The following is a 26,830-nucleotide window of genomic DNA, read 5'->3' on the forward strand; positions in this document are numbered from 1 at the left end:
ATTATCTGCAAACTTTAAAAGTGTACTCTCCATGCCATTATCTAAAGCATTAATGAAAATAGTGAACAGAACCAACATAGGACTGATCTCTGTAGGACTCCATCAATCTGCCCTTCCAGCTTGACTGTAAACCTCTGATAATTACCTTCTGAGACTGGTTTTCCAATCAATTCTCCATCCACGCTACAAAAGCTCGATCTAGGCTTCCTTCCCCTAGCATCTCTCTGAGGTCATGTGAGATAGTATCAAAAGCCTTACTATAGTCAAGATACACTGTATCTACCACTTCCACAAGGCTTGTTACTCTGTCTAAAAAAGCTGCTAGGTTGGTTGGATACGATTCGTTCTTGACAAATCCATGTGGTTACTTATCACCTTATTATCTTCTAGCATTCACAAATTGATCCTTAATTATTTCTTACTGATGCTGTTTCCTGCACTAAATCTAGTATTATGGCACAACTGTCTAGCAAAGAGCATCTGTTCAGCCACATGATCAGCACTAATATTGACCAAGATCTCCTATGGAGGTATTTCAAGAATTAAACTGCTACAGGAACTGATATGCATGGAGGCAGTAAGCATCATAGTAGCACCTGTGTTCATCTTATCCCTGCAGAGAGAGTGTGTGTCAAATACTGAACCAGCTGTTGGAGATGGTTATTGTCAACAAAGTACACTCTATTCCATTAAATAACAATGTTGCACTACTAGAAGACTGGTGGGTGTTGGCCAGTTTGAAAAACCAAAATTAAACTCTTGAACTAGACATGCTTAGCTGTGTCTCTTGAAGTGCTCACTAAGTATGTATCTTCATATAGCTCTGTGACAGATACTTTCAAATTGCCTGAGAGGGATACAATAGTAAGGTAACACATAACTCAGTTAAGAATTCCATTTGAGGAGACTATTTTTCTAGAAGCTGGAAATGGGCACCAGGGGATGGATCACACAGTTCTGTGTTCTGTTCATTCCTCCTGAAGCACCTGGCATTGGCAACTGTTGGAAGACAGGACAATAGGCTACATGGATCACTGGTCTGACCAACTATGGTCGTTCTTATGCTCTTAATTATTTTCGTCCAAATTCACATATACATTCTCCTCTTACCCTCTCTCCCCCACCACTGCAGTTTCTTTCTTTCAAGATTTTTTCAATAGATACTGTCATTTGGGGCTATTAATTTAGGTACACCCTCTCAAAATACTCATGTAAGAATAACCTAAAAAGGATGCCAAGCAGTGTTCCTCTCAGATGATTTAGGGTAGTGGTTCCCAACCTTTTCCAGATGGGACCCATTTTGAAAATTCAGAAAGTCTTGGTGACCCAAGGCAATTCAAAAACAGGGGGTTGAGGAGGGGGGAAGCAGTGCCATAACTAGTTAATTTTGTGCCTGAGGCAAGAATATAAAATTGTGCTCCCTCACGTTTATATATTAATAGTTATTCCATAAAAAAGGTAAACTATGTTAATAAAATAATAACACTATTTATTATAGTTTATTACATTTTATCTGAGTTACGGTGGGAGAAAGACTCAACCTCAAACTGTTCCCCCCCCCCCATCCCTGACTTAAACCCCACACTCAGAAGCTGGAGGGACTGGGGGTAGGGTCACAAACAAAATAATGAAAACTGAGAAATCGGCTACATAGAAGAGAACAGGGGGCAAAAGGGGAGGGAAGAGAAAAGTGGGAGGTGAAAATTACTGCCAGAGACTATTAAGTGGCTTGCCTGGGATCATTACAAATATCAAAGACACGGAAGCAGTCTTTGTAATGCGGAAGGCAGGGGGGTCCAACTTTTCTTTCACTAGGGGCCACACAGCAATTTTTTAAACGTTCCAGGGGCTGAACACAAAATAGCTCCAAGCCACCATCACCTCCCCCCACCCCAGCCTAAGACCCCCCCACAGCCTCAAACTGCCCTAGCCTTACACCCCCTCACAGCCCCCAACCTTACACACCCCACACAGTGCCAAACTGCCCCAGGTTCAGAACCCCCCACCCTACAGCCCCAAACTTCTCCCCGTCTTAGACCTCCCCACAGCCCTAACCAGCCACAGCCTTAAACACTCCCCCTCCTCCCACAGCCTCTTCACAGGGGCTGCTAGGGTGGGCAGCAACCCCCAGACCTCCTGCTCCCAGCAGGTAAGTCGTTAAAACCAATTAACTCAAGTTGCAGCACCTAGGCATAAGGTAATTGCTATCTCTAATGATAGATATCTTCTTGAGGCAGCAGTGTTAAGAAACTGCAAATGGTTTAACAGCTACATGCAGCTGCAAACAGCCCAGCTGGTGACCCTTAACAAATCTAATGGTGACCCATGTTTGAGTCCTGACTCATAGGTTGGGAATCCCTGATTTAGGGGATGTGCTTGTTATTTAATATTTTAAAATTATGTTAACAACACTGCAGAGAGGAACAAGGGTGCATGTCCAGTAGTCATCCAGGTCTCTATTTGGATTCTCCTGGCTTAAAGAATATTTACTTTGTAGGACTCAGTCCCACAGAGCTTCCATTTGACTGCCTGGAGAAGACCAGCAGGATGCTCAGCTCGACATACAACTCAGAAAAAGCGATTGTGAAAACATGGCGCCACCTTGCTGAGAGCTTTGGACTCAAACGGGATGAAATAGGTGGGATGACAGACGGCATGCAGCTGTTTGACCGCATCAGTACAGCTGGCTACAGTATCCCAGAACTTTTAACCAAACTAGTGCAAATTGAGCGTCTAGATGCCGTTGAGTCTCTGTGTGCAGATATTTTGGAGTGGGCACAAGTAATGCCTTCACCTGAACCAGCAGTTACTTCCTGAGGGGAGGCTCGCGTCCAATGGCTGTGCACGAACATTGATCCCAAGAGCAATGGTTCAGATACAAGGGACAGAGACTTAAAAAAACCTGGTGGTTTCCTCATTCATTAGTTATATTCTGTGTTGTTCCAACAAGTAAAGTGAGGCAAGATTTGCAACTAAATAAATCACGCACAAAACAGGGGAAAAAAGTTCTGAGAAGTTCAACATGAAATATTTAGTTAAACAGAATGACTTGTTAAACAGTTACTGATCATGGAAACTAATGTCCATTTTCCACACAGTTTACACATATAAGTCCAGGTCAATCTGTTGATAGCATTTAATTATTGTCGGAGGATATTTCTATCACCTGGGGCTCTGTTTAATAATTTAATAGCTGTCTACAGTTAGATACACTACCATGGAATACAGATGAGGCACACCTCTGTCAATTCTAATGCATTTAGTTGGCAACCAATTTCATTCCTTATACATATTATGGATTTATTAAGTCAAGAAGTGTGTGCATAAGGTTATCAAAACAAAATGCTTAGATTAACTAATCATACTGCATGAAAAAAGTTTCTAATGGAGTCTACATGATCCAAGCGCCTTAAATTACTGACTTATGTGTTAGACCATTCTTGATTTATATGGACATTTCACAAATCATAAGTGCAAATTGTTAACTGACAAGACATGCTGGTGACAAAGTTGGCAGAGACTGCTCTTAAACTAAAAGGACAATTCTTTTCTCTTCTCTGTATTTATAAACAAAGACACTTGTTTATTGCATTAAAAGACATTTTCCTTTTTAGGTATTAATAACTTAATGGTTTGTTGTTCTTAAATTATATTCCAAACAGAGGAATTTCAAACAAAGATTGTGCATACTCTACACCTGCAGAAGACAAAGAAGGAAAAAAAGTGGATTTAATAAAATGCTTGAAAAAGAAGACAATGTAGCAAATCAAGTGACATTTCAAAAACTATGCTCTTGTAAAAATATGATGATATGAACATGTACACAGAGTCAAACAAACCATGGAAGCTTTATTTTGGGGTTGTCCACAGGAGCAACCTATCAACTTACTTGTTTAAAAGTTAGCAAATCTCAATTTTTCTTGACATATTGGTTTTTTTTAACCTATAATTGCATAGGTCAGAAGCCAGTAGCTGTTAACAACCCTGTTGGTTAATCTACAATTCAGTTCATTGCTAGAATGCTGTGGTGACAGATTTCAGTGAGAGTTATTACTAAATTAAAACAAATTCCATGACTTTTTAAATTACAAATTCCATGACTGTGCTTATAGGTTACAAAAATATCACTCATATCCTTGACACTAACAACCAGTTTCCCACCAGTGAGCATGCAGAATTTATCGGTGACAGGGCTGTAATTATGTGCTGAATGGCTAATATCATTTTTGCATTTAAGTTTGCTGATCTTTTCTGGGATTATTTCGTGTAGTCTGGGAGCTACATAATTAAATTATCCTTTTATTGTTTCTTTGAAATCTTCTTCTCCCACCTGTCCTATGGAAATTATAAAAATATTTCTCATAGTTAGTTTGCAAATACCAAATTTGATCATAATTCTTTCCTTGAAGAAAAGTTTGCTGCTTCCTTTATAAAAATACTTTCACATTTAGAAAACTTTAGATGAGGCCAGAACTAAAATCAGACAGCACTGAACAAAAGGATGGTTAAAAATTCTGGCTCCATTAAAGTCAATAACAGAACTCCAATTGACTTTAATGGGGCCAGGATTTCAGGACAGACCTGTGTTTTAAAGTTTGAGTCCATTTTTAATCAAGAGGAAAGTTGCTCTCTTTTTTACACCAATTTTTGATCGCAGGGTTGTCCTACAACTATCAGACTGGTCAATCATTTATTGTTTCATTTAATATTGACTTGACATATATACTTATGTAAAGAAAAATGGCAATTGTTTGTTTATTAAGCTTGCAGAACATTAGATCCTTGAAATTAATGGCGTCAAAGTGCATACAGACTATTTAATGTTATTTAATTTAGTATATAAAAAATGAAATGTGTTACACAAAAGCTGCACAGGAATAAAACCAAAATATTTCTGTATATCTTGCCAAAAGGCATCATTTCTAATAATTTTGTTTAATGCTGTACATATAAATTATTATATTGTACCATATAAATAAACATTATATGCTGATAAAATAAAGACGTTGAACATAATTTTCATCTAGTCTTCATTTAAATTGCTTATTGATCCAGAAATGTGTCATTAAATAAAGTACTGAAAGGCTGGCAGGTGCTTTATATTCCTGTGGGACAGACTGCCAACACAATGTACATTGATGATTTGAAGTAGCAAAGGCCAGGCATTTGGGATCCTAAATTCAGGAACTTGTGCTTGTAAATCTTGATTTTAGAGAACACTTTGGCCATGTCTACACGAGCAAGTTCCTTCAAAATAGTTTTAGAAAGGAAGGCGCCTTTCAAAAGAATCCACGGAGTGTCTACACACAAAAAGCATTATTTCAAAAATAATTTCAAAAGAATGTGGGACACCTTTTGAAATCGCTCTTCCCTTCCCATTTCAGGAAGAGCCCTTTCTTTCAAAATCTTCTTTCAAAAAAAGACATGTGTAGGATGTTCCATAGGCTGCTCTTTCAAAAGAGCAGCCTTCCATGGCGCCAGACAGCTGGCATGCAGAGACACCCCTGCCAGCACAAGTGGGGCTCTATGGCTGGCACATCCAGCTGCATTTAGAGATGCAGGGACCCAGAAACTCCATGGCAGGAAGCTGAGAACATGCTGGCTGCAGGAACCCCATGAGCCTCCAGCAGCATGCTTGCTCATCAAGGCCAGAGACCAGCAATGCACCGTGCCAGACCTTGGCCAGCTCACAGGACCCCTGTGCCCCCCAGGACCTCCCCTCTGACCCATCAGAGGGATCCCTGGAGGGCAACTAAGGGCCGAAGAAGAATGCCCCCTCTTGGAGCGAGGGGTTGATTAAAGACCACCTAGGACCGGGGAGGGGTGAGGAAGTGCTCCCCCACAACCTGCACAGCCAAACAGGTCAGGTCGAAAGTAAAAAAGAGCTACAGCACGCATACACCGAAGCCTGGGATGCAGCCAGTGCTCACTGGCTGCCCTCGCTACAAGGCCCTTGATGGACTACTGGGCCAAAGGATACAGCCGAAATGGAAGCCATGTTGGACATGGTGGCATCTGCGGCAGAGCCCCAGCTGGTGCCTGATGACCAGCTGCGAGCCACAGCCAGAACCTGGGACCAGGAGACAGAGACATCCTTTGATGAGGAGGGGACCCTGGTAATAGCCACACCCTCCAGCTCCTCAGCCAGGACCCCTCCACTCAGCCACCCCTGAAGTCCTCAAGGGACCCTCAGGTAGGTATATGGTGAATCAGACACCCCTGGCCAGGGGTGGGGCAGCCCAGTACAGCTGGCAGAGGGCCAACCACTGTCCCCAGGCCACGGAGTGGCCTGTGCACAATATTCAGCACCCCCGACATAGGCAGCACCACAAGTCACAAGCCTGGCGAGAACTGGGAGGGGGACTGACCTCACTCAGAGTGTGACCACCTGTGCAGGGACCCCTAAGTGCCCAGGATCCCCCAGGCCATCAGAGGCTGGGCTGGCCAAAGAGGGTGGGGGGGGCACAGCCCCCAGGGCCAGATCACGGGGCTGATGGGTTGCCCCGTCTTCCCTTCTGTCTCCACAGCACCACAGTCTGAGGACCATGTGAGTCCTGTCCAGGGCCAAGAGATCCTCCCCACCGAGTGCCTGGGCCATTGAAACCCCTGTCAGCTGGGTGGGCCCATGCCCAGAGGCCATGCCATCACCACCACAGGGAGGAGGAGGAGGTCACCTTGCACACTGTGGCCATCCAGGAGCAGACTACCATGGCCTTGGCTGGAGCTCAAGAGGACAGATGTGGGGTGTAATGAGAGGCCTGGTGCAAGGTTGCCAGGGGCCTCTGGGTCCTCACCTGGGCTGTTGTCAAGCGCCTGCCCCTGCCACCTCCATCACCACGACTCTTGCCACCCCAACCTCACTGCCTGCCCCCCCAGCATCCCTCCAACTGCCATGCTATAACTGGTGCAGCTGCTCACCAACAGGGTGGGCCATGCTGGGTTAGCTCTTCCAACCCCTCCAGGCCCTGCTGCTGAACCTATAACCACAGCATCCCCCTACCTCTCTGTGGTCTCATCCCAGCCCCACCAGGGACCCCAGAGACCTGGGGCAGTAGGAGCTCCCAAGGCCATTGTGGGTCACAGCCCCCCGACTCTTGTGGAAGACTGAGGCCCACCACCCCTCCCACCTCCAGATTCAGGTGCCCCTACCCTCTCCCACTCCACTGTGCAGTTTCCTCCCATTCATCCCTGAAGGCATGGGGCACGGGCTAGGTGCTCATATGCAGCCACAGCCTCGGTGGCCCACCCCTGCATAAATCGCTTGTGCTTTCTCTCCACAATATTGTGGAGAACGCAGCACGCACCCACCACTGCAGGCACGTTCAGGAGGCTGACCTCCAGCCACGTGAGCAGGCACCAAAAGCGGCCCTTCAAGCAGCTGAAGGCCCATTCCACCACGACCTTCTGAAATATCGCCTTTCGAAAGCGTGCTGTACTGTAGACAAAGCCTTTGTGTTCCAGACAATAATGAAAGGTGTGAAAAAAGCATAAAGTCACACAAGGGAGGAAACAAAGGAAAAATACACTTTCATTATCTAAGTAGTGTCTGTAAAGATTAGGGAGCCCAGACATTCCATTTAGCCAAGTTTTAAAAATAATTCCTTTTTTACCCACTTTTTAGACAGAATGTTTTCCCCCAAAATCAAACCCAAACACACAACCAACCCATTGATAATTAACAAACACCATCCCAAAAAGAGAGAGAAGGGGAGCACCAGAGACTGTCTTAGAACACTTGCGACGTACTCCTGTGTTTCCAATCAGAAGGCTCAACTATGAAAGTATTTCAATCACTGGCTGAGTAACAGATTCTAGTGCAAATCCCGCAAAGAGGTGCAGTCTCTGACTTAAATTTTAGGGAGGCCACCAATCCCTGCAACAAACCCTGTTACCAACTTTGTCCACATACCTGCCCTAGTGATACCATCAAAGGACCTAATCACTTCAGCCACTCCATCAAAGGCTCATTCACCTTCACATCTGTGGATGTGATGTATGGCAGCAATGTCCCTTTGCTATGTACATTGAACAAACTGGACTGTTTCTATACAATAGAATAAATGGACACAAATCAGACATCAAGAATGGCAAGACAGAAAAAACAGTGGGGAAGCATTTTAACCTTCTAGGGGACACAGTGACAGACTTGAAAGTTGCCATTATCCAGGGGTGGGATGGGGAAACAGACTAATGTGAAACTGCTGAACTGGAATTCATATGCAAATTTGACACCATCAGAATGGGTATGAATAGGGACGAGGAAAGCTCTCTCATTTCAGTAATTTCCCCTTTAGGTACTCACACTCTCTTATCCATGTCCACTCTGATTGCATTAGCCCTGATGTAACACTCCCATCTTTATATCCTTACTGTTTCTTATTCTTTCCCTTTATGCATCTAACACAGTGAGCGGCAACTCACAAAGGCTTATGCCATAATAAAATTGTTAGTCTTCATGAAGCCACTAGAGACGACTTCTTGTTTTTGCTGAAACATGGCTTCCTGTCTGAAACATATCCTTGCACGCTCTGATTTCCCGACTTACCTGTATTTGTCTGTCTTTTTGGACAAAAAATCCAGTTCTTCACAGCCTGCCTGAGCACTCACCCTCAAACTCTTCACCAGTGCTGAATGAAACTATGCAGAGATAGCAGAAAAGATACACAGTCCTTCAGGACAGAACTCAGGCAATACTTTTGCTTAGCCAAAAATAGCTATTAGGTACAATAGGTGGATAGTACCAGTGTGAGGAGGAAACAGAGAGCAGTAAAAAAGTAGTCTCAGTACAGCTCACACACAAGGTCTGTTCATGCCCCGATGATCTGCACAAGATTTGTACACAGATCTGCCACTGGCTTGTTTGTGGTATGCGTTGGCCACCTCCACACATGACTATTTCTCTTTCCCAGGATACCAAAGAGAGCTCCACGATCAGGATCTGACCAATGGAAGGGAAGGAACTGAGGACAAACAAAATTTGTACCATTCCACCAATGATGTAGGGAATCCACAGTGACAGCTATTGGCAGCTGAGTCTTTGGCACTGCCACTCCATTAGAGCTACATTGCCACAAAAGCTGGAGAGGGACCAAAGGCCAAGAAGAGATGCAAAGGCCAAGGGATGCACTGGGAGAAATGTGGTTTAAAGTCTGAACTCCCTATGCCTGTGTGTGTGTGTCAGAGAAACCTAACCTCTCAAGGAAAGAATCCTTTGGAAATTCTATTCTAAGAAACTTCCACTTTCCACATGATGAAACAGCAGAAATGTAGCAATTTAAAGACTAACAAAGTTATTTTATTTGGTGATGAGCTTTTGTGGGACTGAATAAATCAACACTGAATAAATCATTTTCTTAGTCTTTAAAGTGCTACATTTCTGCTGTTTTGTTTTGTTGAAGTACAGACTAACATGGTTACCTCTCTCTTATACAAGCCTACATGATGGTTTAACGTGTTGTCATTGAAGATTTCTTAAAGACCTGTACTCAATACAGAGCCACATCAGGAAACTAAGCACAAGGGGGAAAAGAAAAGCTGTTGAATCCATAGTTTTAAGGAAAAAATAATTCTTTTTCTGAAAATTAGTTCCTATAAATATTGCTTTGTAAAATGCTATTTTACAATTATACTACATTGGGGGTGACCTTGCAAGCCATAAATGAAGTAGCCGGAAGTCATAGTACGACTGGATGGTGGCTGGCAGGCTGCAGCTAGATACAGACGCTGTATTTGGCTGTTTCTGAGCAGCCCAGGTGGGAGCAACAGCACCACAGCATTGTGAAGTGCCAAGAGTTGCAGGGCAGGTGACAGCACAACCCCTGGATTGTACCCCAGAATGTGATGCGCTAACCAGCTCACCAGAGATCAAGACAGTACCACGGACAGTGAACATATGGTTTTGGCTCCCAGGCTCAAGAATGCCTACTCCTTATCCGGTATCAACAGTGCCACCTTCAACAAAGAGTGAATGGAGGAATGCTTTGAGTTGACGTCAATCTGCTCAACGCTTTGTTCCCTTTCTTGGCAGATTGAGAATCCAGCAATCTCTCTCTCAGCAACATCCTTAGAGGTCTTCTGCTTCTTCCTGGGCAATGATGACAATGCGCAAGTGCTGTGACTCAGGTGCAGTGGATTCCCACTTTTCACAGATGTCAAAGTCCTCAGCACTCTTTTCAACCAACAAGGTTCTGAAGGTGGTTTCAGAGTAGCCTCCATCAAAGAAATTTCAGTGTGGCTACTCCATCCCCCCACCCCTTTTTTTTTTTTGGCCCCGAACAAGGCGACCTTTCAAATCTGGCACTGATCCCTAATGAAAGACTCACCCAAATACTTTAGACAGTTGTGTGTCCACATTCCGTGGGTGTTCTGTCATAGAAAATTGACAGAATGCAGCACTTTTGTTGACATTGTTCTGCCACTCCCATGAGGCAGAATGCCTCTGTCAACAGATTCTGTTGACAGAAAGCTGGTCTGGACATTCCAGGGGGCCCGCTGTCGACAGGCAGGGCTTCCTGGGCACCAGGCAGGCCTATCTGCTGTGCTTCTGGTTGTCCATTCTGTTGAGACTGTGGTTAGGCAGTCTGGCTGCTGTCAACAGAGCAGATCACTATCTGCTTGGCAGTCTGGCTGCAATCTGTCAACGGGTGTTTTGTTGGAAGATATCTTCTCACAGAAACCTCTGTTGATAGATCGCTCTAATGTAGACATAGTCCTAGAGTGCAGGTCACTCACTGGCATCAGCTTCAAATTATGGAAGACTGGACTCGGAGCTCAGGACTGAGGTATTCCTTGGTAATAATAAATGGAAACCCAAAAGTGGGGAACCAAGAAAAAAAAACTAATTAAACAACTTTTCACTAAGTAGTCTAGTTATATAACTATATACAAGAAATACGCCATGACAGAGCTAGCTACAGAAAGATGAACAGATTCCAACAATTGTCAAAGGCAGTAAGAAGGAACAGATGGATCGGGGAAGCTCCACCTTTTATAACTGCATACAGTGGCTCATAGCTGCAGAGGGTACACCAAAGTTTAAGTGAAAAAATGTCCAACAACTGTGCTTAGGGCATGTACACACCAAGAATGGAATGCACATGTGCAATCACTCAAAGAAAAGCCAAGATAATCAGTTTTCTTTGGACTGAAGCAACTAGAGGGTGCTCTGAAAAACTTAACATATAAATCCTTGAATTTCTTCTGTATCTCTTTAAAGGAATGGGTTCTTTCTTTTGCCCCCCAATTATTATTTTAAACCACAGTCAGAAAGTCAGAAAGTCTCATAAAATCTACTTGTAAAATTTAGCAGCATCCATTCAGCAAAGCTAGAAGTCTAACAACAAGTAGCTTTGTCCAAAGTTCTCTCTGCTGACTATAATGCCTTACTTTTGCTCACTTAATACACAGTATTTCTGTTCCATCTGGCCTCTGTGAAACACTGCCAGCTTCATATAATGGAATATACTCCTATAATCAGACTGAAAGTTGCTGATTGAAGACTTGTACCAAACCAAGTTGTCTTGAGCTGCTCTGTTAGAGACATCATCCTTCACATAAGATGACCCCTTTCCCACCAATGCTTGCTGTGCAGGTGGAAGTTACATATCATCTGAGATGTATCAGAGAGGGAAGAGGACAACTCTGAAGTCCTGGCATACTTCTCCTTTCTTAAAAATAATCTTTAAAAGTTACGGGAATAAGTGAACATTAAACTATTGTAGAGAAAATAGTGACTCATGGAGTGACTATACTATCAGAGCTCAGCACATGGCCACCAAGAAGTAGGGGATCAAATCATTTGACACAAATCACCAAACTTTCAGATTCTACTAGATGGGTAGCATGGGCTAAGTCTGAACGAGTTATCTAGAGCTAGAAGGCTCAACATCAGATTATCAATCCCTCAAGATTTTCAGTTCTAAATAAAAAAATCTCAGCCTATAATTAAAGGAGGTAACGTCACAGGTGTGAATTATGAATTTTCCTCACAGCTCTTTTCTAATGTGATGTGATAAATTAAACCATACATAGACACTGATGCTTATTGTGAACGAATAAGGAAAAAGTATTGCTATAGGCATAGCTTCAAGCTTTCACTTAATTTATCTACTTAAAATCTTTTCCCTTTAATTTATTAACTTCACTTATTTAAAACGTAAAAATAGAAAACTGACTCATATGCAATCAAGTTGGTAGGCAACTATGAATTACAGGCCATTATGAAAAGAGACGTTTGATTGGCTGGCAAAGACTACAACTATGTAGGTCCAATTGTTCAGGCCAGGGCTTGTTAGCCAAATCCACTGTGTTTACGAAAAAGCAACAACCTGCTTCTGCCCAGACACACACATCCAAAACAACAGCAAAATTTCACTGAAGTGTTCACTTTATGTTCATCAAACCAAAGATGTAGCTCATGAACAAAATATGTATTTGCCCCAATGTTAAAGGTGAATGATGCAGTATGACACAGAGTACTGCCAAACATAACATTTCATTTATTTAAACACAGTTTCTAGAGTTTGTTGTGAAGCAAGCATCCAAGTGAACAAATGCAGTGCCACTTCCAACCTGGCCTCTGTGCGGCTCATAATTTTGCCAAACACTGGCACAGTGAAATGAATCCAATTGTGGTCAGTTTCACAGCTGATAACTCAGGCGAGTACCATGAATGCCACAAAACATACAAGCAACTTATCAGCTTCATGCTAGAGGTACAAACAGGTCACCAAGCCATAAGGTGCAGCACAGGCAGGCAAGTGGAGCTATTCACAGAGGACAAAAGACAAAAACAAAAAATGGCAGGAGGAGGGAGGCTGGAGCTGCAGCAACTTCTTTTCAACCCTGTCTTGCAGCAGACGGAAGTGAAGAGTAGGGTAATGGAAACGCTCCTGTTTTCTCACAACATCCAAGATGCTGTGGAAGAAGCAGAGAAGCTCCCTCTTCCATCCAGCAGCTAGGAGCGGATGGAAATTTAAGATTAAGGTATCCTACAGGAGGGACAAGGAAAGGCCTTTAGTGACATCTATTCCATTAATTTCCTCGACATCCATGCCATTACCCGAGCTGTAAAGTGAGATTAATTATTATTACAGTTGCTTGAAAACCTATCAGTGATTTTCTAATTTAAAAAATAGCCCTTTTTGCAAAAAAACAAAATTTTTCAAAGGAATTTTTGTCCACTTTGCCCACCTGGGTCTCTTGTTTGTTCCACTGTCTGTCAATGAAACCAAAAAAAGCTTTGAAGGAGGACTGCCTCCTTTGCAGCTCCCAGAGACAGAAGCACAGCATCCAGGTGCTCCACTTGCCCTACAACTCCAGGGGTGCAAATACAATAGGAATTAACTTCAGAGTTAACTTTGAAGTTAGGCACTACCTCAAAGTAGTCCGCAGAGAGTCTACAAACATTTTCCTTTACTTCTAAGTTAGCTTCGAAGTAGGGAGCCCAACTTCAAAGTGCTTACTCAATTCCCGGGAATGGAGTAGTGCCCTCCTTTGAAACAGGAGCAGGGTGTGTAGATGCTCAACTTGGAAGTTGTACTTTAAAATAAGCAAATTCAAAGTTATTTTTGTAGTGTAAACGCAGCCCAGGAGCTCCGGGGCAGACAGGCACAGAACTCTGCTTCCCCTGCTCTGGGAGCCGAACAGCCAGTCAGCTAAAGGGCTCTACCTTGCCTGCCTCACACACAGATTTGGAACTGTGCATGCGGTCTAGCTCCAAGACCACAAATCTCAGTCTTTAGGGATCTCTAGGACACCCAGCTGTGAAACCAGGAGCTTGAAAGCCCTATGATCACGGCTTTATCACAGCCATGCGGCAGGGAGCCCAAAAGTTGGAACTCTCATGACTTCCGTGTTCACTTCCAAAAAAGCAACAAACCCCAAACCAAAACAATGAAACTGCAAGATTCCTTAAGAACCAGAAATTTCAGGTCTCAGCCTGCTTTAACTGGTAATACTTTCTCCTTTTTCACCCCCTCTTCTTCCCCCTGCAAAAAAAGAAGATGCTGTGAGATTAGGCGGTGTGCATGAAGCACTCTAAAGATAAAGTAGATATGCTGGAGCAAGTTTCCAAGGAAACTGGTATCAGAAAACTGAAAATAGGGCTAAAAGGTTTTAAAACAACCAAAATGGTTATTAACAGCATCTTATTCTGTTTTCAGTGATATAGCATCTACAGCTAGATTAAAAAAAGAATACAGTAAAACCTGGTGTGAAGTAAAATCTGATTTATACTTCAGGGGTCAGCAACCTTTCCAAGGAGGACTGCTGAAATTTGACCTTTTGACCTCTTTGTATGGTCCAAAAACTGGTGATACTTTTTAAAGTCTTTAATAGTCCTACTTTTGACAGCTTCATTAATAAATGAATAAAGATGAAGAGCTTTACTGTTTAAGAGGTGGTTAGTAGCATTAGCTGGTCTTTTGTTAATCCACGTGTGATGGCTTTGTGCAAGCTCTTGACTACATGGGGGATGCGGGCGAGTCTGAACTCCCACTTCACATCCTGATGAAAATCGACTTACATGCCACTCTTGGCACCCATGCCGGGGGTTGCTTAACCCTGTTATAGCTGCTGCCGAAGAAGATTTTAGAGAAAGATTTAATCCATGGTAACCATTGGCACAAACTTCCAGATCTGAGTAATAGCTAAAAGTTACCTGGAATCTCTCCCTCCTGATTTTTTTACACTATGGTTGTGTCTACATCGGTACAAATCTTCAGAACAGCCATGCTAGTGGCCATTTCGAAGACTACTAATGTGGTGCTGAATTGAATATTCAGTGCCTCATTAGCATTAGCACACTTCCTGCCACAGCACTTCAAAAGCGCCACTTTCGAACGCCCGGGGGTCCTTTTTGAAAGGACCCTGAACATTTTGAAATCCCCTTATTCCCTTAAGCTGACCTCCGTGTAGCCATGCCAAGCCACAGGCATTCAAAAGCGGTACTTTCGCAGGGCTGTGGCCGGAAGCGTGCTAATGTTAACAAGGTGCTGAATATTCAACTCAGCGCCTCATTAGTAATCTTCGAAAGGGCCATTAGCATGGCTATTTCAAAGATTTGTACCAGTGTAGACACGGCCTATGTCTCCTTAGCTAACCTCTTAATTGCCTATCTACCCTATTGGTATTGACTGATGTCTTAAAAACATTGTCAACAAAAGGGCAGATTTCTGTAAGAGCCCTATTTCAAAGACCTTGTAGTAAAAATTATGAAGAGAAACCATATAATAACTGCACAGAAAACTTAAAAGCCATTAAAATTAATCTTTCACACGGACTAGGCAAACAGTCTTATGGCAGGTTCTTAAATTATAATCACAGCTTCAATTATATAATTACAAGGAGTTGCAAAGCACACCACTTATAATCACAGCAAAGTGGCATAACCAAGCAGAAACATTAGCAATGAAAGTCTTGTTGAACCAAGTTTTCTCAAAGTGACTCATTTCGTGTGCACATGTACTTTTAGGAGCACCAATACTTACACACATAAATGTCAAAATAAATTAACTTGAAAATAAATATAAGTGCTTGAAAAGTACATATGGAAATGTGTGTGCATAACTCGGACACTGCAATAAGGCCTTTTTGAAAGTAGAAAAGGGATTCATTTTATTAAAAGATTATGGCATTTAATTGAAGTAATGTTATTCCAAAATTTTTAAGAACTATCTTATAATTTTAGATATATTACAATCAAAATCCATACAAAAATACAAAACCAGTGTTAAGACCACAGCAATATATAGAAAATGTACATATTTAAAGAGAAAGCAGTGAACAGCAATTCCTGAAAAAAATGGATGCTGCTGATCAGAAGAGGTTTCTCACTCTCATAGCTATTATACACCAAGTTCAAATTAATCAAAATTTGCCTTCTGGAAATTAAAACAATCATTTTCCTGTAATATACTGGTGAAAAGACTAATGTCTCCAGGTTGTGCATCACCAGGACAAACAAAAACAGTAATAATTACAATATTTTTGATTTTTAATCGCTGTAAGAATAACTGATTTTTTATAACTGTGAGCAAAGTTGGAACTGGTAGCGTGCTTACTGAAGAGGCAACAGCTGTTTTGAAAAATGTAGCACAGCATGAACTCTGTACTGTAGTCCAGCTAATTGAAAAATTTAAAAACAAAGAAGGCCTCTTGAAAATTGCAGAGCTTCCCACTTTCTCTTTCAATGGATACACTGATTTATAAGGGAGAACAACATGACAAATTCTAACTTATGCAGTAACAAACAAGCTATAGATTGCAATTCTGAAACCTGACATTTTCTGGTCTGGCTGCTGGACCACAGATGCTCCTGGACCAGAGAGCTGGGGAGCCCAAGGGCAGGAGGGTCAGCAGCCTTGGCAGCCCGGCTGGGATCAGAGTACCCCGGCAACAGGCTGAGGCCAGAGTCCCCTGGCTGCCCTGCGGCAGGGCAAGGCTGGAGCCAGGGCTAGGGTTCCCCAGCTGCCCAGCAGCTGCACAGGCAAGGGCCAGACTCCTGCAGCAGCCCTGGGAAGTGAGGGGCTGCCCAGGTGGCAGAAGCCACTGTCCAGCTGCCCTGTGCAACAGCTGGGCAAGCAGCCTGGCAGGGTACTGGGGGTGGGTGGGAAACTAGGCATGGTGATCGTCTATAACAGGCTGCATGCTTGGGGCCCAGGGGCTGGAGACATCCCCTGGTCCGGCAAATCCCCCTGCTTTTTCAGGACCCTTCAGGTTCCAACCATGCTGGACCAGGGAGGTGCATTCCTGTTAGCTAGTTTGTGCTATCGTTTGCTAGTTTTTACAAATAAATATTTTCTTTGCAGAAATCGTTTTAAAACACAATAAAATACAATTCATTAGTGACTTGTGCTTAGACTGGAGATAAGGGAGTTGGTCTTCGTTAAGCCCAAATTAAAGAGAATTGAATTAAGGTTAATAGAGAGAAAAGCATGGTCTGGATGTGTTGTTCTCTGCAGCTCTTGGATCACTAGATGAATAGTGAACAATTCAAACATCTTCTTATTACTTCTGTAAAAGATTGTCATATAAAATTAGTCACTGACAAATTCGTTGGATTACTTTCAAGTATGGTAATTTCAAAATCACTATTCTGGAAAGTCTGACATTTTTATGCAGCCAAAATTTGTCTTATATTTTACATTCAAAAAATGTACTTTTTTTTTCTAAACCTTGCCAATGATAATGGCTGTCTTTCTGAGCTGATATAATTCTTCTGTGTTGTGACAAAAATAAACATGATCCCAGACAAATGGCTTTTAAGTGTAGCCCAAAGAAACCATTATTTAAAAAAAAAAAAAAAAAAAAAAAAAAAAAAAAGATGTAGCAAGTTTTCCTTGATGTGAAAAGGGGATTGTAAATTAGACCACGTGGTGGAGTGAATGCAAGTGGAGACAGCACACCCAGGAAATAGAAACAATACTTGTAAATATTGCAGACAGATCCAAAACTGAAAGGTCCAACAGCTGATAGGACTGAGATTCTTTTCAGGCTACAAAATTTTAAGAAAGCTTATTTGAAAAACTATAATTTATTAAATTCTAGCTTATCTTCCATGAAAAATATTGTTTATTTTTTATTTTTTTCTTTCAACTTAGAAACTTATTTTCCCCATGTAAAGTTATGAGGCTTTAGCTTCAGGAAGATCAAAACTAGTCTATCCATCCTTTATTTTCTAATTTTAAAAAAGTATTCAGTATCTAATGTGAATAAAATATTTTAATTTAGGCACCTGTCCTTTTATTAAAGTAATCACAGCAAGTAAAGCACTCAAAGAATTCAGTATAAGATGTGGTACCACTAGACAAGTGAGAATTTTTGTTGCAATACATTTATAAAGAAACAATTAAGTAGAAAGTTCCTCAGAAAGGGTAAAATTCAAGAGCCTAAGTTCCCCCTTCAAAAATGACTTGTTGGCCACTTACAAGCTTAAGTCTCAAAGTAAGTGGATATGGTGGAAGGCTCCTAAATGCCTAAGCCACTTTAGAATGTAGGACCTGGGTTTCTATATCAAAAAGGCCCTTTTGTAAATTTTTCTCCAGAAAGGCTATGTTACAAAGTAATTCAGCAAAACTTAGGGTCATAGGAGAGAAAATGACACTGCATACAAGTTAACTCAAATATAAAATATGCATAATACTGGTCTAAATATGGATTCATATTGTATATAATCTGAGATGCACAAGACCTGGATTGAAGAGCAAATCTGAAAGATACATTTTATAAGATAAAACTTCCTCTTTTAATGGACTCTGTGGCAAAGTCTAGTGTTGCCAATCCTAAATATATTTGCAATATTGCTAGAAGTGCAGATGACACTCATTGGAAAGAGGAAGAAAACAAGAAAAGAATTTTTAACATATGAAGATTATAAAATAAATATATGTTTACTTGATTCTGGAGAGTTTTTGCAGTATAATACTAAGCTTTTCCAGTATTCGTAGATCTAGTTTAGGATTTCGAAGCAACACAGCACAAGTACGGAAAAAGGATTCGTTGCTGCAGGCTTCTAGAAAAGGCTGTAAAAAACCTGTAAAATAATGTAATGTTTTCATCAATTAATTTGTTAAAAATAATCCAGTGCTACAGTTAACAACAGGTGAAGTAAACTTTATAGTTGCAATGAAACAAGACAAAAATAAACGACTTTTTGGCTTCTATTTCATTTTTCACATAAAACTCTAGCAGAATCAGAAACTACATAAACCTGAGCAACATCAGTGACACGTGGATGTAAAACAAGGTAATAAACACAGTAAAAGCATTTTGCTTTCTCAAAAATAAAAAAAATGGCAGGAAGGGAAGGAGGGGATCTTTTAACTAAAGTGGTAATATTGCATCCAAAACTTGTGTACCAGCTATACGATTACATGATCAGCAGCCAGAAATACTAAACAGTGCTAAAGATGGTTCACAAAGGAAGATTCCTTTAAGAAGCTGCAAAATTACATTTCAGCAGATACTAAAATACTTACAGATGCTAATGTAAAACTAGCTAACCTTTCATCATCAAAATGTTTGTATAGTAATACTCAGCTTCATGATAGGTGCAATAACTGTGAGCAAAAGAGAAGCTTTTCCACATAAATATTACTATAACTCCCTTAATGCTGCACACCTAAAGCTTTTGGTCTAGTCATGCTGCATTGCTACTCCCCTTTGCTCTCTTCTCCACAATTTTACAGAATGAAATCTGTCCACACTTTATCATTACGTTCTCATACCTATCAAGCAGTAAACACTGGAGCTTCAGAAATAACACTGCCTCACTAGCAGCACGGGGTGTGTGAAAAAGGGTGAGTAGCTTGAAGAAGAAGGGGCAGATTTAAAATAAGGCACCCACATGACATTCATCTCATTAGGGTATTTTAAGCCTTCCAACAGTATTCTTCTTAAGAATATCTTTTTTTAAGGCAGAGCAAACAGTCCCATTTCTACCAACACAAACAAAGCTACAATGGGGAGTTCAGTTTGAGATTTAAGTTCTTGGAGAACCCAAAATAGTTAAGTGTTTAAGAATGTCCAGACAACTACCTTCAAAAAACAGTATTTTTTTAAAGTATGGACCAGAGCTTCCCTGATACAGCATCTGACCCATTCAATGGGTCAGTTTTCCTGTTGTAGGCCCATCAATAACTGCACATCACTTACACACTCATCTGTTGAGTATAACACCTTCTTGGGATATGTTATAACGTTGTAATTCAACATAAGAACATAAGAACATAAGAATGGCCATACTGGGTCAGACCAAAGGTCCATCAAGCCCAGCATCCCATCTGCCGACGGTGGCCAATGCCAGGCGCCCCAGAGAAGGAGGTGCTGGCAAACAGGGTGCGTGCTAACAGGAGGGAGTTTGGAGAGGCTCTCCTGGAGGAGGAGAAGGAAGGAAGGAGCAAACTAAAGCACCTTGGGGTAAGTGGCTGCTTATATTTGGAGGTTTTGGGCTTGTGTGTTTGTTTGGAGTTTGGAGTTTGTTTGTTTGGAGTGCTGAGCTGAGTGTGTGTTTGTTTGTTTGTTTGAAAGGCCGTGTGCTCAGGCAGGCAGGCAGGCAGGCAGTTGGAAGCTGATTAGGTTTGAATTGAAACACCGTGTGCTGATTGGCTGAGCTGTAGGCAGAGGGAGGAGCTATCAGGGAGGCTGAGCACTTAAACCCTGCTAGTAAGCGACCAGGGAGCTTTGCGACCGGGTGCTGGCAAACAGGGTGCGTGCTAACAGGAGGGAGTTTGGAGAGGGGAGTTGAGAGGGGGAGCTTGGAGGGAGCCAGTGACTTACTTCTGTTGCCCTTAAACTAAATCCTTTATAACAACCTCTATCTGAAACATTTAATTAACCCTCGTATATAACTAGAGTAGGAAATGGAGGCAGAAGCCCAGCAGCAGAGTGGGGGCTATCCTGTTTATTGTGTCGAGTGCAGTATGTATGACTACCTACCCTGTGGGCGGGTGGCGTATGTGTGCGCTCGATGCAAGGAGCTCCTGGCCCTCAGAGACCGAGTGCGTGCTTTGGAGGCCAGGGTGGCTGAACTGGAGGAGCTAAGGAAGGCAGAGGTGTTTGTGGATGAGACTTTCCGGGACATAGTAGGGCTGTCCCACCTCCAATCTGACAGTCCTGAGGCTGTTACGGAGGATGAAAGGCTCAGGGAAGGAGAGCAGTCAAGGGGAGCAGAGGGAAACCATCCCGTAGTTGGGACCCTCCTTCCAGAGGGTGATGTTGTATCCTCTCGTGCCGAGGATACTTCTCCGGGGGAGGGAGCGCCAGCTGTTAGGAAGAAGCAGGTTTTAGTAGTGGGGGATTCCATCATTAGAAATATAGATAGTTGGGTTTGTGATGACCGGGAGAACCGTATGGTGACTTGCCTGCCTGGTGCGAAGGTTGCGGATCTCTCGAGGCATCTAGACAGACTTATGGGCAGTGCTGGGGAGGAGCCGGTCGTCGTGGTACATGTTGGTACCAATGACATAGGGAAGGGTAGAAGAGATGTTCTGGAGGCCAAATTTAGGTTACTAGGAAGGAGACTGAAATCCAGAACATCTTTGGTGGCATTCTCTGAAATGCTTCCAGTTCCACGCGCAGGGCCAGATAGACAGGCAGAACTTCAGAGTCTCAATGCGTGGATGAGACGATGGTGTAGGGAAGAGGGGTTTAGATTTATTAGGAACTGGGGACACTTTTGGGGTAGGGGGAGCCTATACAGGAAGGATGGGCTCCACCTAAATCAAGGTGGATCCAGACTGCTGGCATTAAACATTAAAAAGGACATAGAGCAGTTTTTAAACTAAGAGGTGGGGGAAAGCCGATTGGTGCGGGGGAGCACCTGGATCGGACGGAGACTTCTCTTACACGAGGCTCCATAGACAGGGATTCCCTAGAAGTTAGTCAGATAGGGAACGTGGGAAATAATATATGGGCAAGATCAGATGTGAAACAATCGTGCATAAAAAAATCCACCACGTCTGTGAAAGGCGGACATAGCACTTAAGTTACAACCAGTCTTTCTTCAACTCTAGATTTCATCAGCCCTTTGTTCAATAGTGCTTTCCCAAAACTCAGGTCCTGCTGTCTGCTACTCCCTAATGTCTCTTCCACTTGAGGGTTCTCCTCCTGTCCCACGCATGCCTGGCACAGAAGGCCCTTGCCCCGGGTCCTCTCTAACTCTTGAAAAGCCTGCAGGAGATCATCTTGTAAGTAGTCTCCTTCACATAGGGAAACACTGCCTCTTATCTGAGAATGAGCTAAACCCCAGGTTAATCACCTAATCTGCAGCCTGAATACCCATCACTTGGGGAGGCAGTTTAAAAGTGGCACAGGTAAGTCTGTGCCCAATTCCCCCTTCAAGGGCCATCTTATCCAGTAACAAGAAACAAAACAATAAAATGTCATGTAGCCATCTAGAGAAGTCAATTTTACTTATTAGAAATGGAAAACTTAGCAGCATCAGATACTCAGGCCTGGTCTACACTAGGCAGCAAAGTTGATCCCAGATATGCAATTCTAGCTATGCTATTAGCATAGCTAGAATTGATGTATCAGAATTGACTCTCTCCCCCAGTGTAGACTTGGGCTCTTCAGGCTTATGCTGATGTCCCTTACTCCATGAGGTGGTGTGAAGTACCAGGGTCGATGGCCGAGCCCAGAGAGATTGATTTTGCTTCATCTTCAGATGTGGGAAATCAGTCCCCAGAAGACTGACCATGGAGTGGTGGTGATCTTGTAAGTATAGACATACCTCAGTGAAATTATAGTGAGAGCTCAGGCAAGAACCTACTTATTTTCATGTCTCTACCTGATGGCAGAAGGACTTGCATCCAGTGCCTGCTCTCGCACAGAATGATTTTAGAAAATCCGGAAATAAGATCACCACCACAGAAGCAATTTTAATAGCATCTGTTTTCATTTTACAATCATCTTTTTATTGTTAAAAACTTAGCAAATTTACCAGATTCCATAGTCATCTGAAGTAACCCATCAATTGCATTGGAAAGCAGACCTCTACTGGATATTTTTAAGTGACTTAATATGACAGGCACAGATTGGTACTCCAAAAATAAGGCCTTGCCTTCATCTGTCTTCAAGTCCATACAAAGAGAATCAAATGCCTGAGCCAGATAATCAGCTGAAAGAGACATTAAAATGCAAACAATTTCATAATCATGGTTCTAATGACTTATCTATAAAGCTCAGTATAAATAGCTACTTTAAGATTAAGAATTATAGAGCCATAAAAATGTGAAAAAATTAGAATACTAAACAGATCAGGATATTAAGGTTTAAAATGTTAGACTTTCATTTAAACATTTCCTGTATTTCTAATTAACAATTTACTTTGCCTTGGTTCAATGTAGGAAATACGGAATTTGAGGGCAGCCACATTCTTAAAAAGATTTACTTACAAAGTTGTGACATATATATTGTGCTCAAGAGGCAAAATGAAACCTTTACCGCACTCAATAAAGGTTTATAATACAGGCTACAACTACTAGAAATGCTTATTTCTATACTACGATACTACTTATTTCTATACTACGATGATAACATGTTTAATATCTTATTATTTCCAATATTAACAAGAAATAAATCCTCAGAATCAGTGAAATGCCAATGCCTCATTTATTATTTTCTTCACATCATTGCATGCATTAAGGTGTAAGATTAAGTTTCAAAGCCATAATGCAAACAAACATGTTGCACTGGCTCTAAATTTTGAATTAGCCCACATCCCCAACTTTTATTTTCTCTCCTCCTAACAAAGTTTCTCAGCATATGCTACACAAACACCAAGAAATACAAAATTTAATTTTACTCATGATCTAACTTTACTTTTTTGTACATATTAAACCATGAAAGGGAAGAGCAAGGATATGGTAACACTAAATCCTGCTCATGTACAAATCAATTGTTTACTCTTCTTTAGATTGTGTGTGTATACCTAGAATATATGACACACTACACCAATTTCCAAAATGTGCACATGTAGATAAAATGTCAGAATATGATGTCATTGAGACAATTTTTTTCTTGCATATTATCCTAGTTCCAGCAGTAATTAGGCATAAAACCCGAACGTGTCTCATACTTATTAGCGCCCTTACTCTGGACAGTATTTAGGCACACCTAATTCACTATTCATAGGCTGTGTCTACACTAGCCCAAAACTTCAAAATAGCCATGCAAATGGCCATTTCGAAGTTTACTAATGAAGCTCTGAAATACATATTCAGCACCTCATTAGCATGCCAGCAGATAGGAATAAGGGGATTTTTAAGTTGCCAGGATCCTTTCGAAAAGGAGCCCTGCCTGGACGAGCCGCGGCAATTTCGAGGCGCTGACTATCTATTTCAGTGCTTCATTAGTAAACTTCAAAATGGCTATTTGCATGGCCATTTCGAAGTTTTGGGCTAGTGTAGATGTACCCATAAAGTAGTCCATTGACTTCAAAGTACTACACATGTGCTTGAAGTGAGTCACATGGTTATGTATCTTATTAAAATAAAGTTGTAGATATATTAGAGTTTCCCACCCCCCTTTGAAATGTAGTATGATGAATAAATAACAGACCTTGTGCATAGTTAGAAGCTGTGTTCTTCAACATTTTGTAGACGTCTACTAATGTGCCCAGAGATGAAAGAGTATTGGATAAAGACAAAGACTGCAACTACTCCATTCCCATTTACTTTCATAAGTCACCACGGCCAATCTGGTGTCTGACCTCTGTAACTTTGTTCTCACGCACAATTATTTCCGATTTGGGGACAATTTATACCTCCAGGTTGGTGGAACTGCTATGGGCACCAACATGGCCTCACAATATGCTAATATATTTATGACTGACCTGGTACAATGATTCCTCAGCTCTCATCCCCTATTGCCCCTCCTTCACTTACGATACATTGATGACATCTTTATGATTTGGACCCATGGTATAGAGACTCTAGAAGAATTCCACAGAGACTTCAACAATCTGCACCCACCATCAATTTATGCCTCAAACACTCCACGTGAGAGATACATTTCCTGGACACTACAGCACAAATCAAGGATGGCGTGATCAGTACCACACTCCACCAGAAAACCACTGATTGCTATACTTACCTACACGCTTCTAGCTTCCATCCTACACACACAACTAGATCCATTGTTTACAGTCATGCCCTCAGGTACAATCGCATTTCCTCTGATCCTACTGACAGAGACCAAAAACTACAAGATCTCTACCAAATATTCCTAAACCTGACTTACCCACCAGAAGAATTAAAAAAAATAAATCAACAGGGCCAGATGAATACCCAAAGACAAGCTATTCCACGATAGGCCCAAAAAAGCCAAGAACAGAACACCACTGGTCATTACCTACAGCCCCCAACTCAAACCACTGAAACACATTATTAAAGACCTACACCCTAACCTTAATCAGGATGCCACAGTCCAGAAGGCCCTAGGTGACAGGCCTGTTCTCTCCTACAGACAACCTCCCAACCTTATGAGGATTCTCACCAACAGCCAGTCTATACCACAGGAATACCAATCCTGGAACTTTCCCTTGCAACAAGGCCCATTGTCAGCTTTGTCCACATATCTTTTCTGGAGATACCATCACTGGACTTAGCCAGGTTATTCACAGAATCCCAGGCACATTCTCATGTTCCTCAACTATCATCATATATGCCGTCATGTGCCAACAATGCCCACATGCCTTGTGCATTGGACAGACTTTAAACTCTCTTACATAAAGAATTAATGGGCATAAAACAGACATAAAAACATTCCTGATTCACAAACCTGTCAGTCAGCACTCCAATGGAGTGGGCCATTCTGTTAATGACCTGAAAGTCTGTGTTTTACTGAAAAGGAACTTTCACAGCCGTTTGGAAAGACAGACTACTGAACTCTCTTTTATATTCAAATTTGACACATTAACACATGGTTTGAACCGGGATGGCAATTTTCGAGCTCATTATAGGGGCTCTTTTACATACTTTGCTTTTTCTAATTCTTGACTCCCACCCCCCTTCTGCCCCTCTGCTCTCTGATTTGCTTACCTTGATGATAATTTTTCTGATTTGTCAACCTTGATTACTATTTTTGGTTCTCTGTGCTTTAAATATTGAGTCTGTTCTGGTCTGGCTATGATCTGAAGAAGTGGGTCTGTCCCACAAAAGCTCATCACCTAATAAATTATTTTGTTAGTTTTGTGGCAGGGTGGGGCCAGGAGGGGAAAGGCATGAGTGAAAAACAGGGCTGACAATCAAAGTGGGAGCAACTGAGGAGCAGGCCGCCCTATATCAATTACAGCCAGCTGATCCCACACAGGGCTACCTTTATAAGCTCTTCTCCATGAAGGGCAAGGGGGCAGAAGAGTTTGGAAGGCGAGCAAAGTGAGGGAAGGAGACTGGGAGGAACACCAGAGACCACAAGAGAGGAGAAGAGCCTCAGCAACCCAGGGGGCCTGAAGCCCAACCAGAGACTGTGGGGGAACTGGTCAGCTGGAGGAGCCAAGCAAAGCAGGGGACTTGCTGCCACGGCTATGACTAGCAGAAGGAGGTACCAGGGGGAATCGCCTGGGGAAGTGGCCCAGGAGGAAGAGCTTCAGGGGCAAGGGCAACAGGAGTCAGCCCTTGCTGGTAGCAGCCATCCACGGTCCCTGGGCCAGAATCTGGAACAAGTGGGTGGGGACCAGGTTCCCCCCAGACCACCCCCTGCCCCAGCAAGGGTAACGGGGTTTGAATGGTGGGGCCAGTGGACTGGTCAGAGGACCTGGGGCCCAGGAACAAGGTTGAAATGGCCACAGTTTTTAAAGTGCTACTGGAACGCTTTTTTCCTTTCATAAGGATTTCTTTAGAGAAGTTTAATTCTTTAGGTTCAATGTATATGCTAGTTATAACTCTACAGTATATTAAAATGTACAAGAACTTAAGTCTCAGGGTCAAATTATAAACTCACTCAAGTACCATAAATAAACCACAGCTCCTATATTTTTGATATCGCTATTTCAAATGGTTGTCAGTATTTAGGAATAGATACATTATTCAGTTATAGGATTAAATGATTAAATATAATTAAGTCATTCTCTAGCAGGAAAAGTATAGTTACAGTGCCACCTTCTGGATTTATTTGTTATACTTTAGAAGAAAAAAAGTAATCTTTATGAACGCCTTTCATTATGAATAGAAGAAAGTCAGTGCTTTACCTTCAAACGGTGATCAAAATTCTGATGTGGTGATTTTATGAATGAACTTTTTATTACTGTAGCTTATACTTCACTATGGCATATGTAATAAAATAAAAATTGGGACATGCAATAAAATATTAGTACAAAGCAACGAGAAAC

General features: G+C 42.1%; 2 protein-coding genes across 10 annotated transcripts in view; one reads left to right on the forward strand and one right to left on the reverse strand.

Moving 5' to 3' along the window:
- The window catches only part of EDAR (ectodysplasin A receptor), a 113,605-nt gene extending 108,608 nt beyond the window's left edge, over nt 1-4,997 (forward strand). For both annotated transcript variants that reach the window (XM_074983227.1, XM_074983231.1), the window contains one exon: nt 2,498-4,997. In XM_074983227.1, coding sequence (XP_074839328.1) covers nt 2,498-2,817 — 320 coding nt within the window. In that variant the 3' untranslated portion in view covers nt 2,818-4,997. The remainder of the gene's footprint in view (nt 1-2,497) is intronic.
- A 10,086-nt stretch (nt 4,998-15,083) lies between these two features.
- The window catches only part of CCDC138 (coiled-coil domain containing 138), a 54,410-nt gene continuing 42,663 nt past the window's right edge, over nt 15,084-26,830 (reverse strand). For all 8 annotated transcript variants that reach the window (XM_074983244.1, XM_074983242.1, XM_074983239.1 and 5 more), the window contains 3 exons: nt 22,442-22,618; nt 18,394-18,532; nt 15,084-17,013 (listed from right to left, as the gene is read on the reverse strand). In XM_074983244.1, the coding sequence (XP_074839345.1) occupies nt 16,842-17,013; nt 18,394-18,532; nt 22,442-22,618 (488 nt within the window). In that variant the 3' untranslated portion in view covers nt 15,084-16,841. The remainder of the gene's footprint in view (nt 17,014-18,393; nt 18,533-22,441; nt 22,619-26,830) is intronic.

Source organism: Carettochelys insculpta, chromosome 1, assembly GCF_033958435.1.
Source record: "Carettochelys insculpta isolate YL-2023 chromosome 1, ASM3395843v1, whole genome shotgun sequence".
In the NCBI taxonomy this organism is placed as follows: domain Eukaryota; kingdom Metazoa; phylum Chordata; order Testudines; family Carettochelyidae; genus Carettochelys; species Carettochelys insculpta.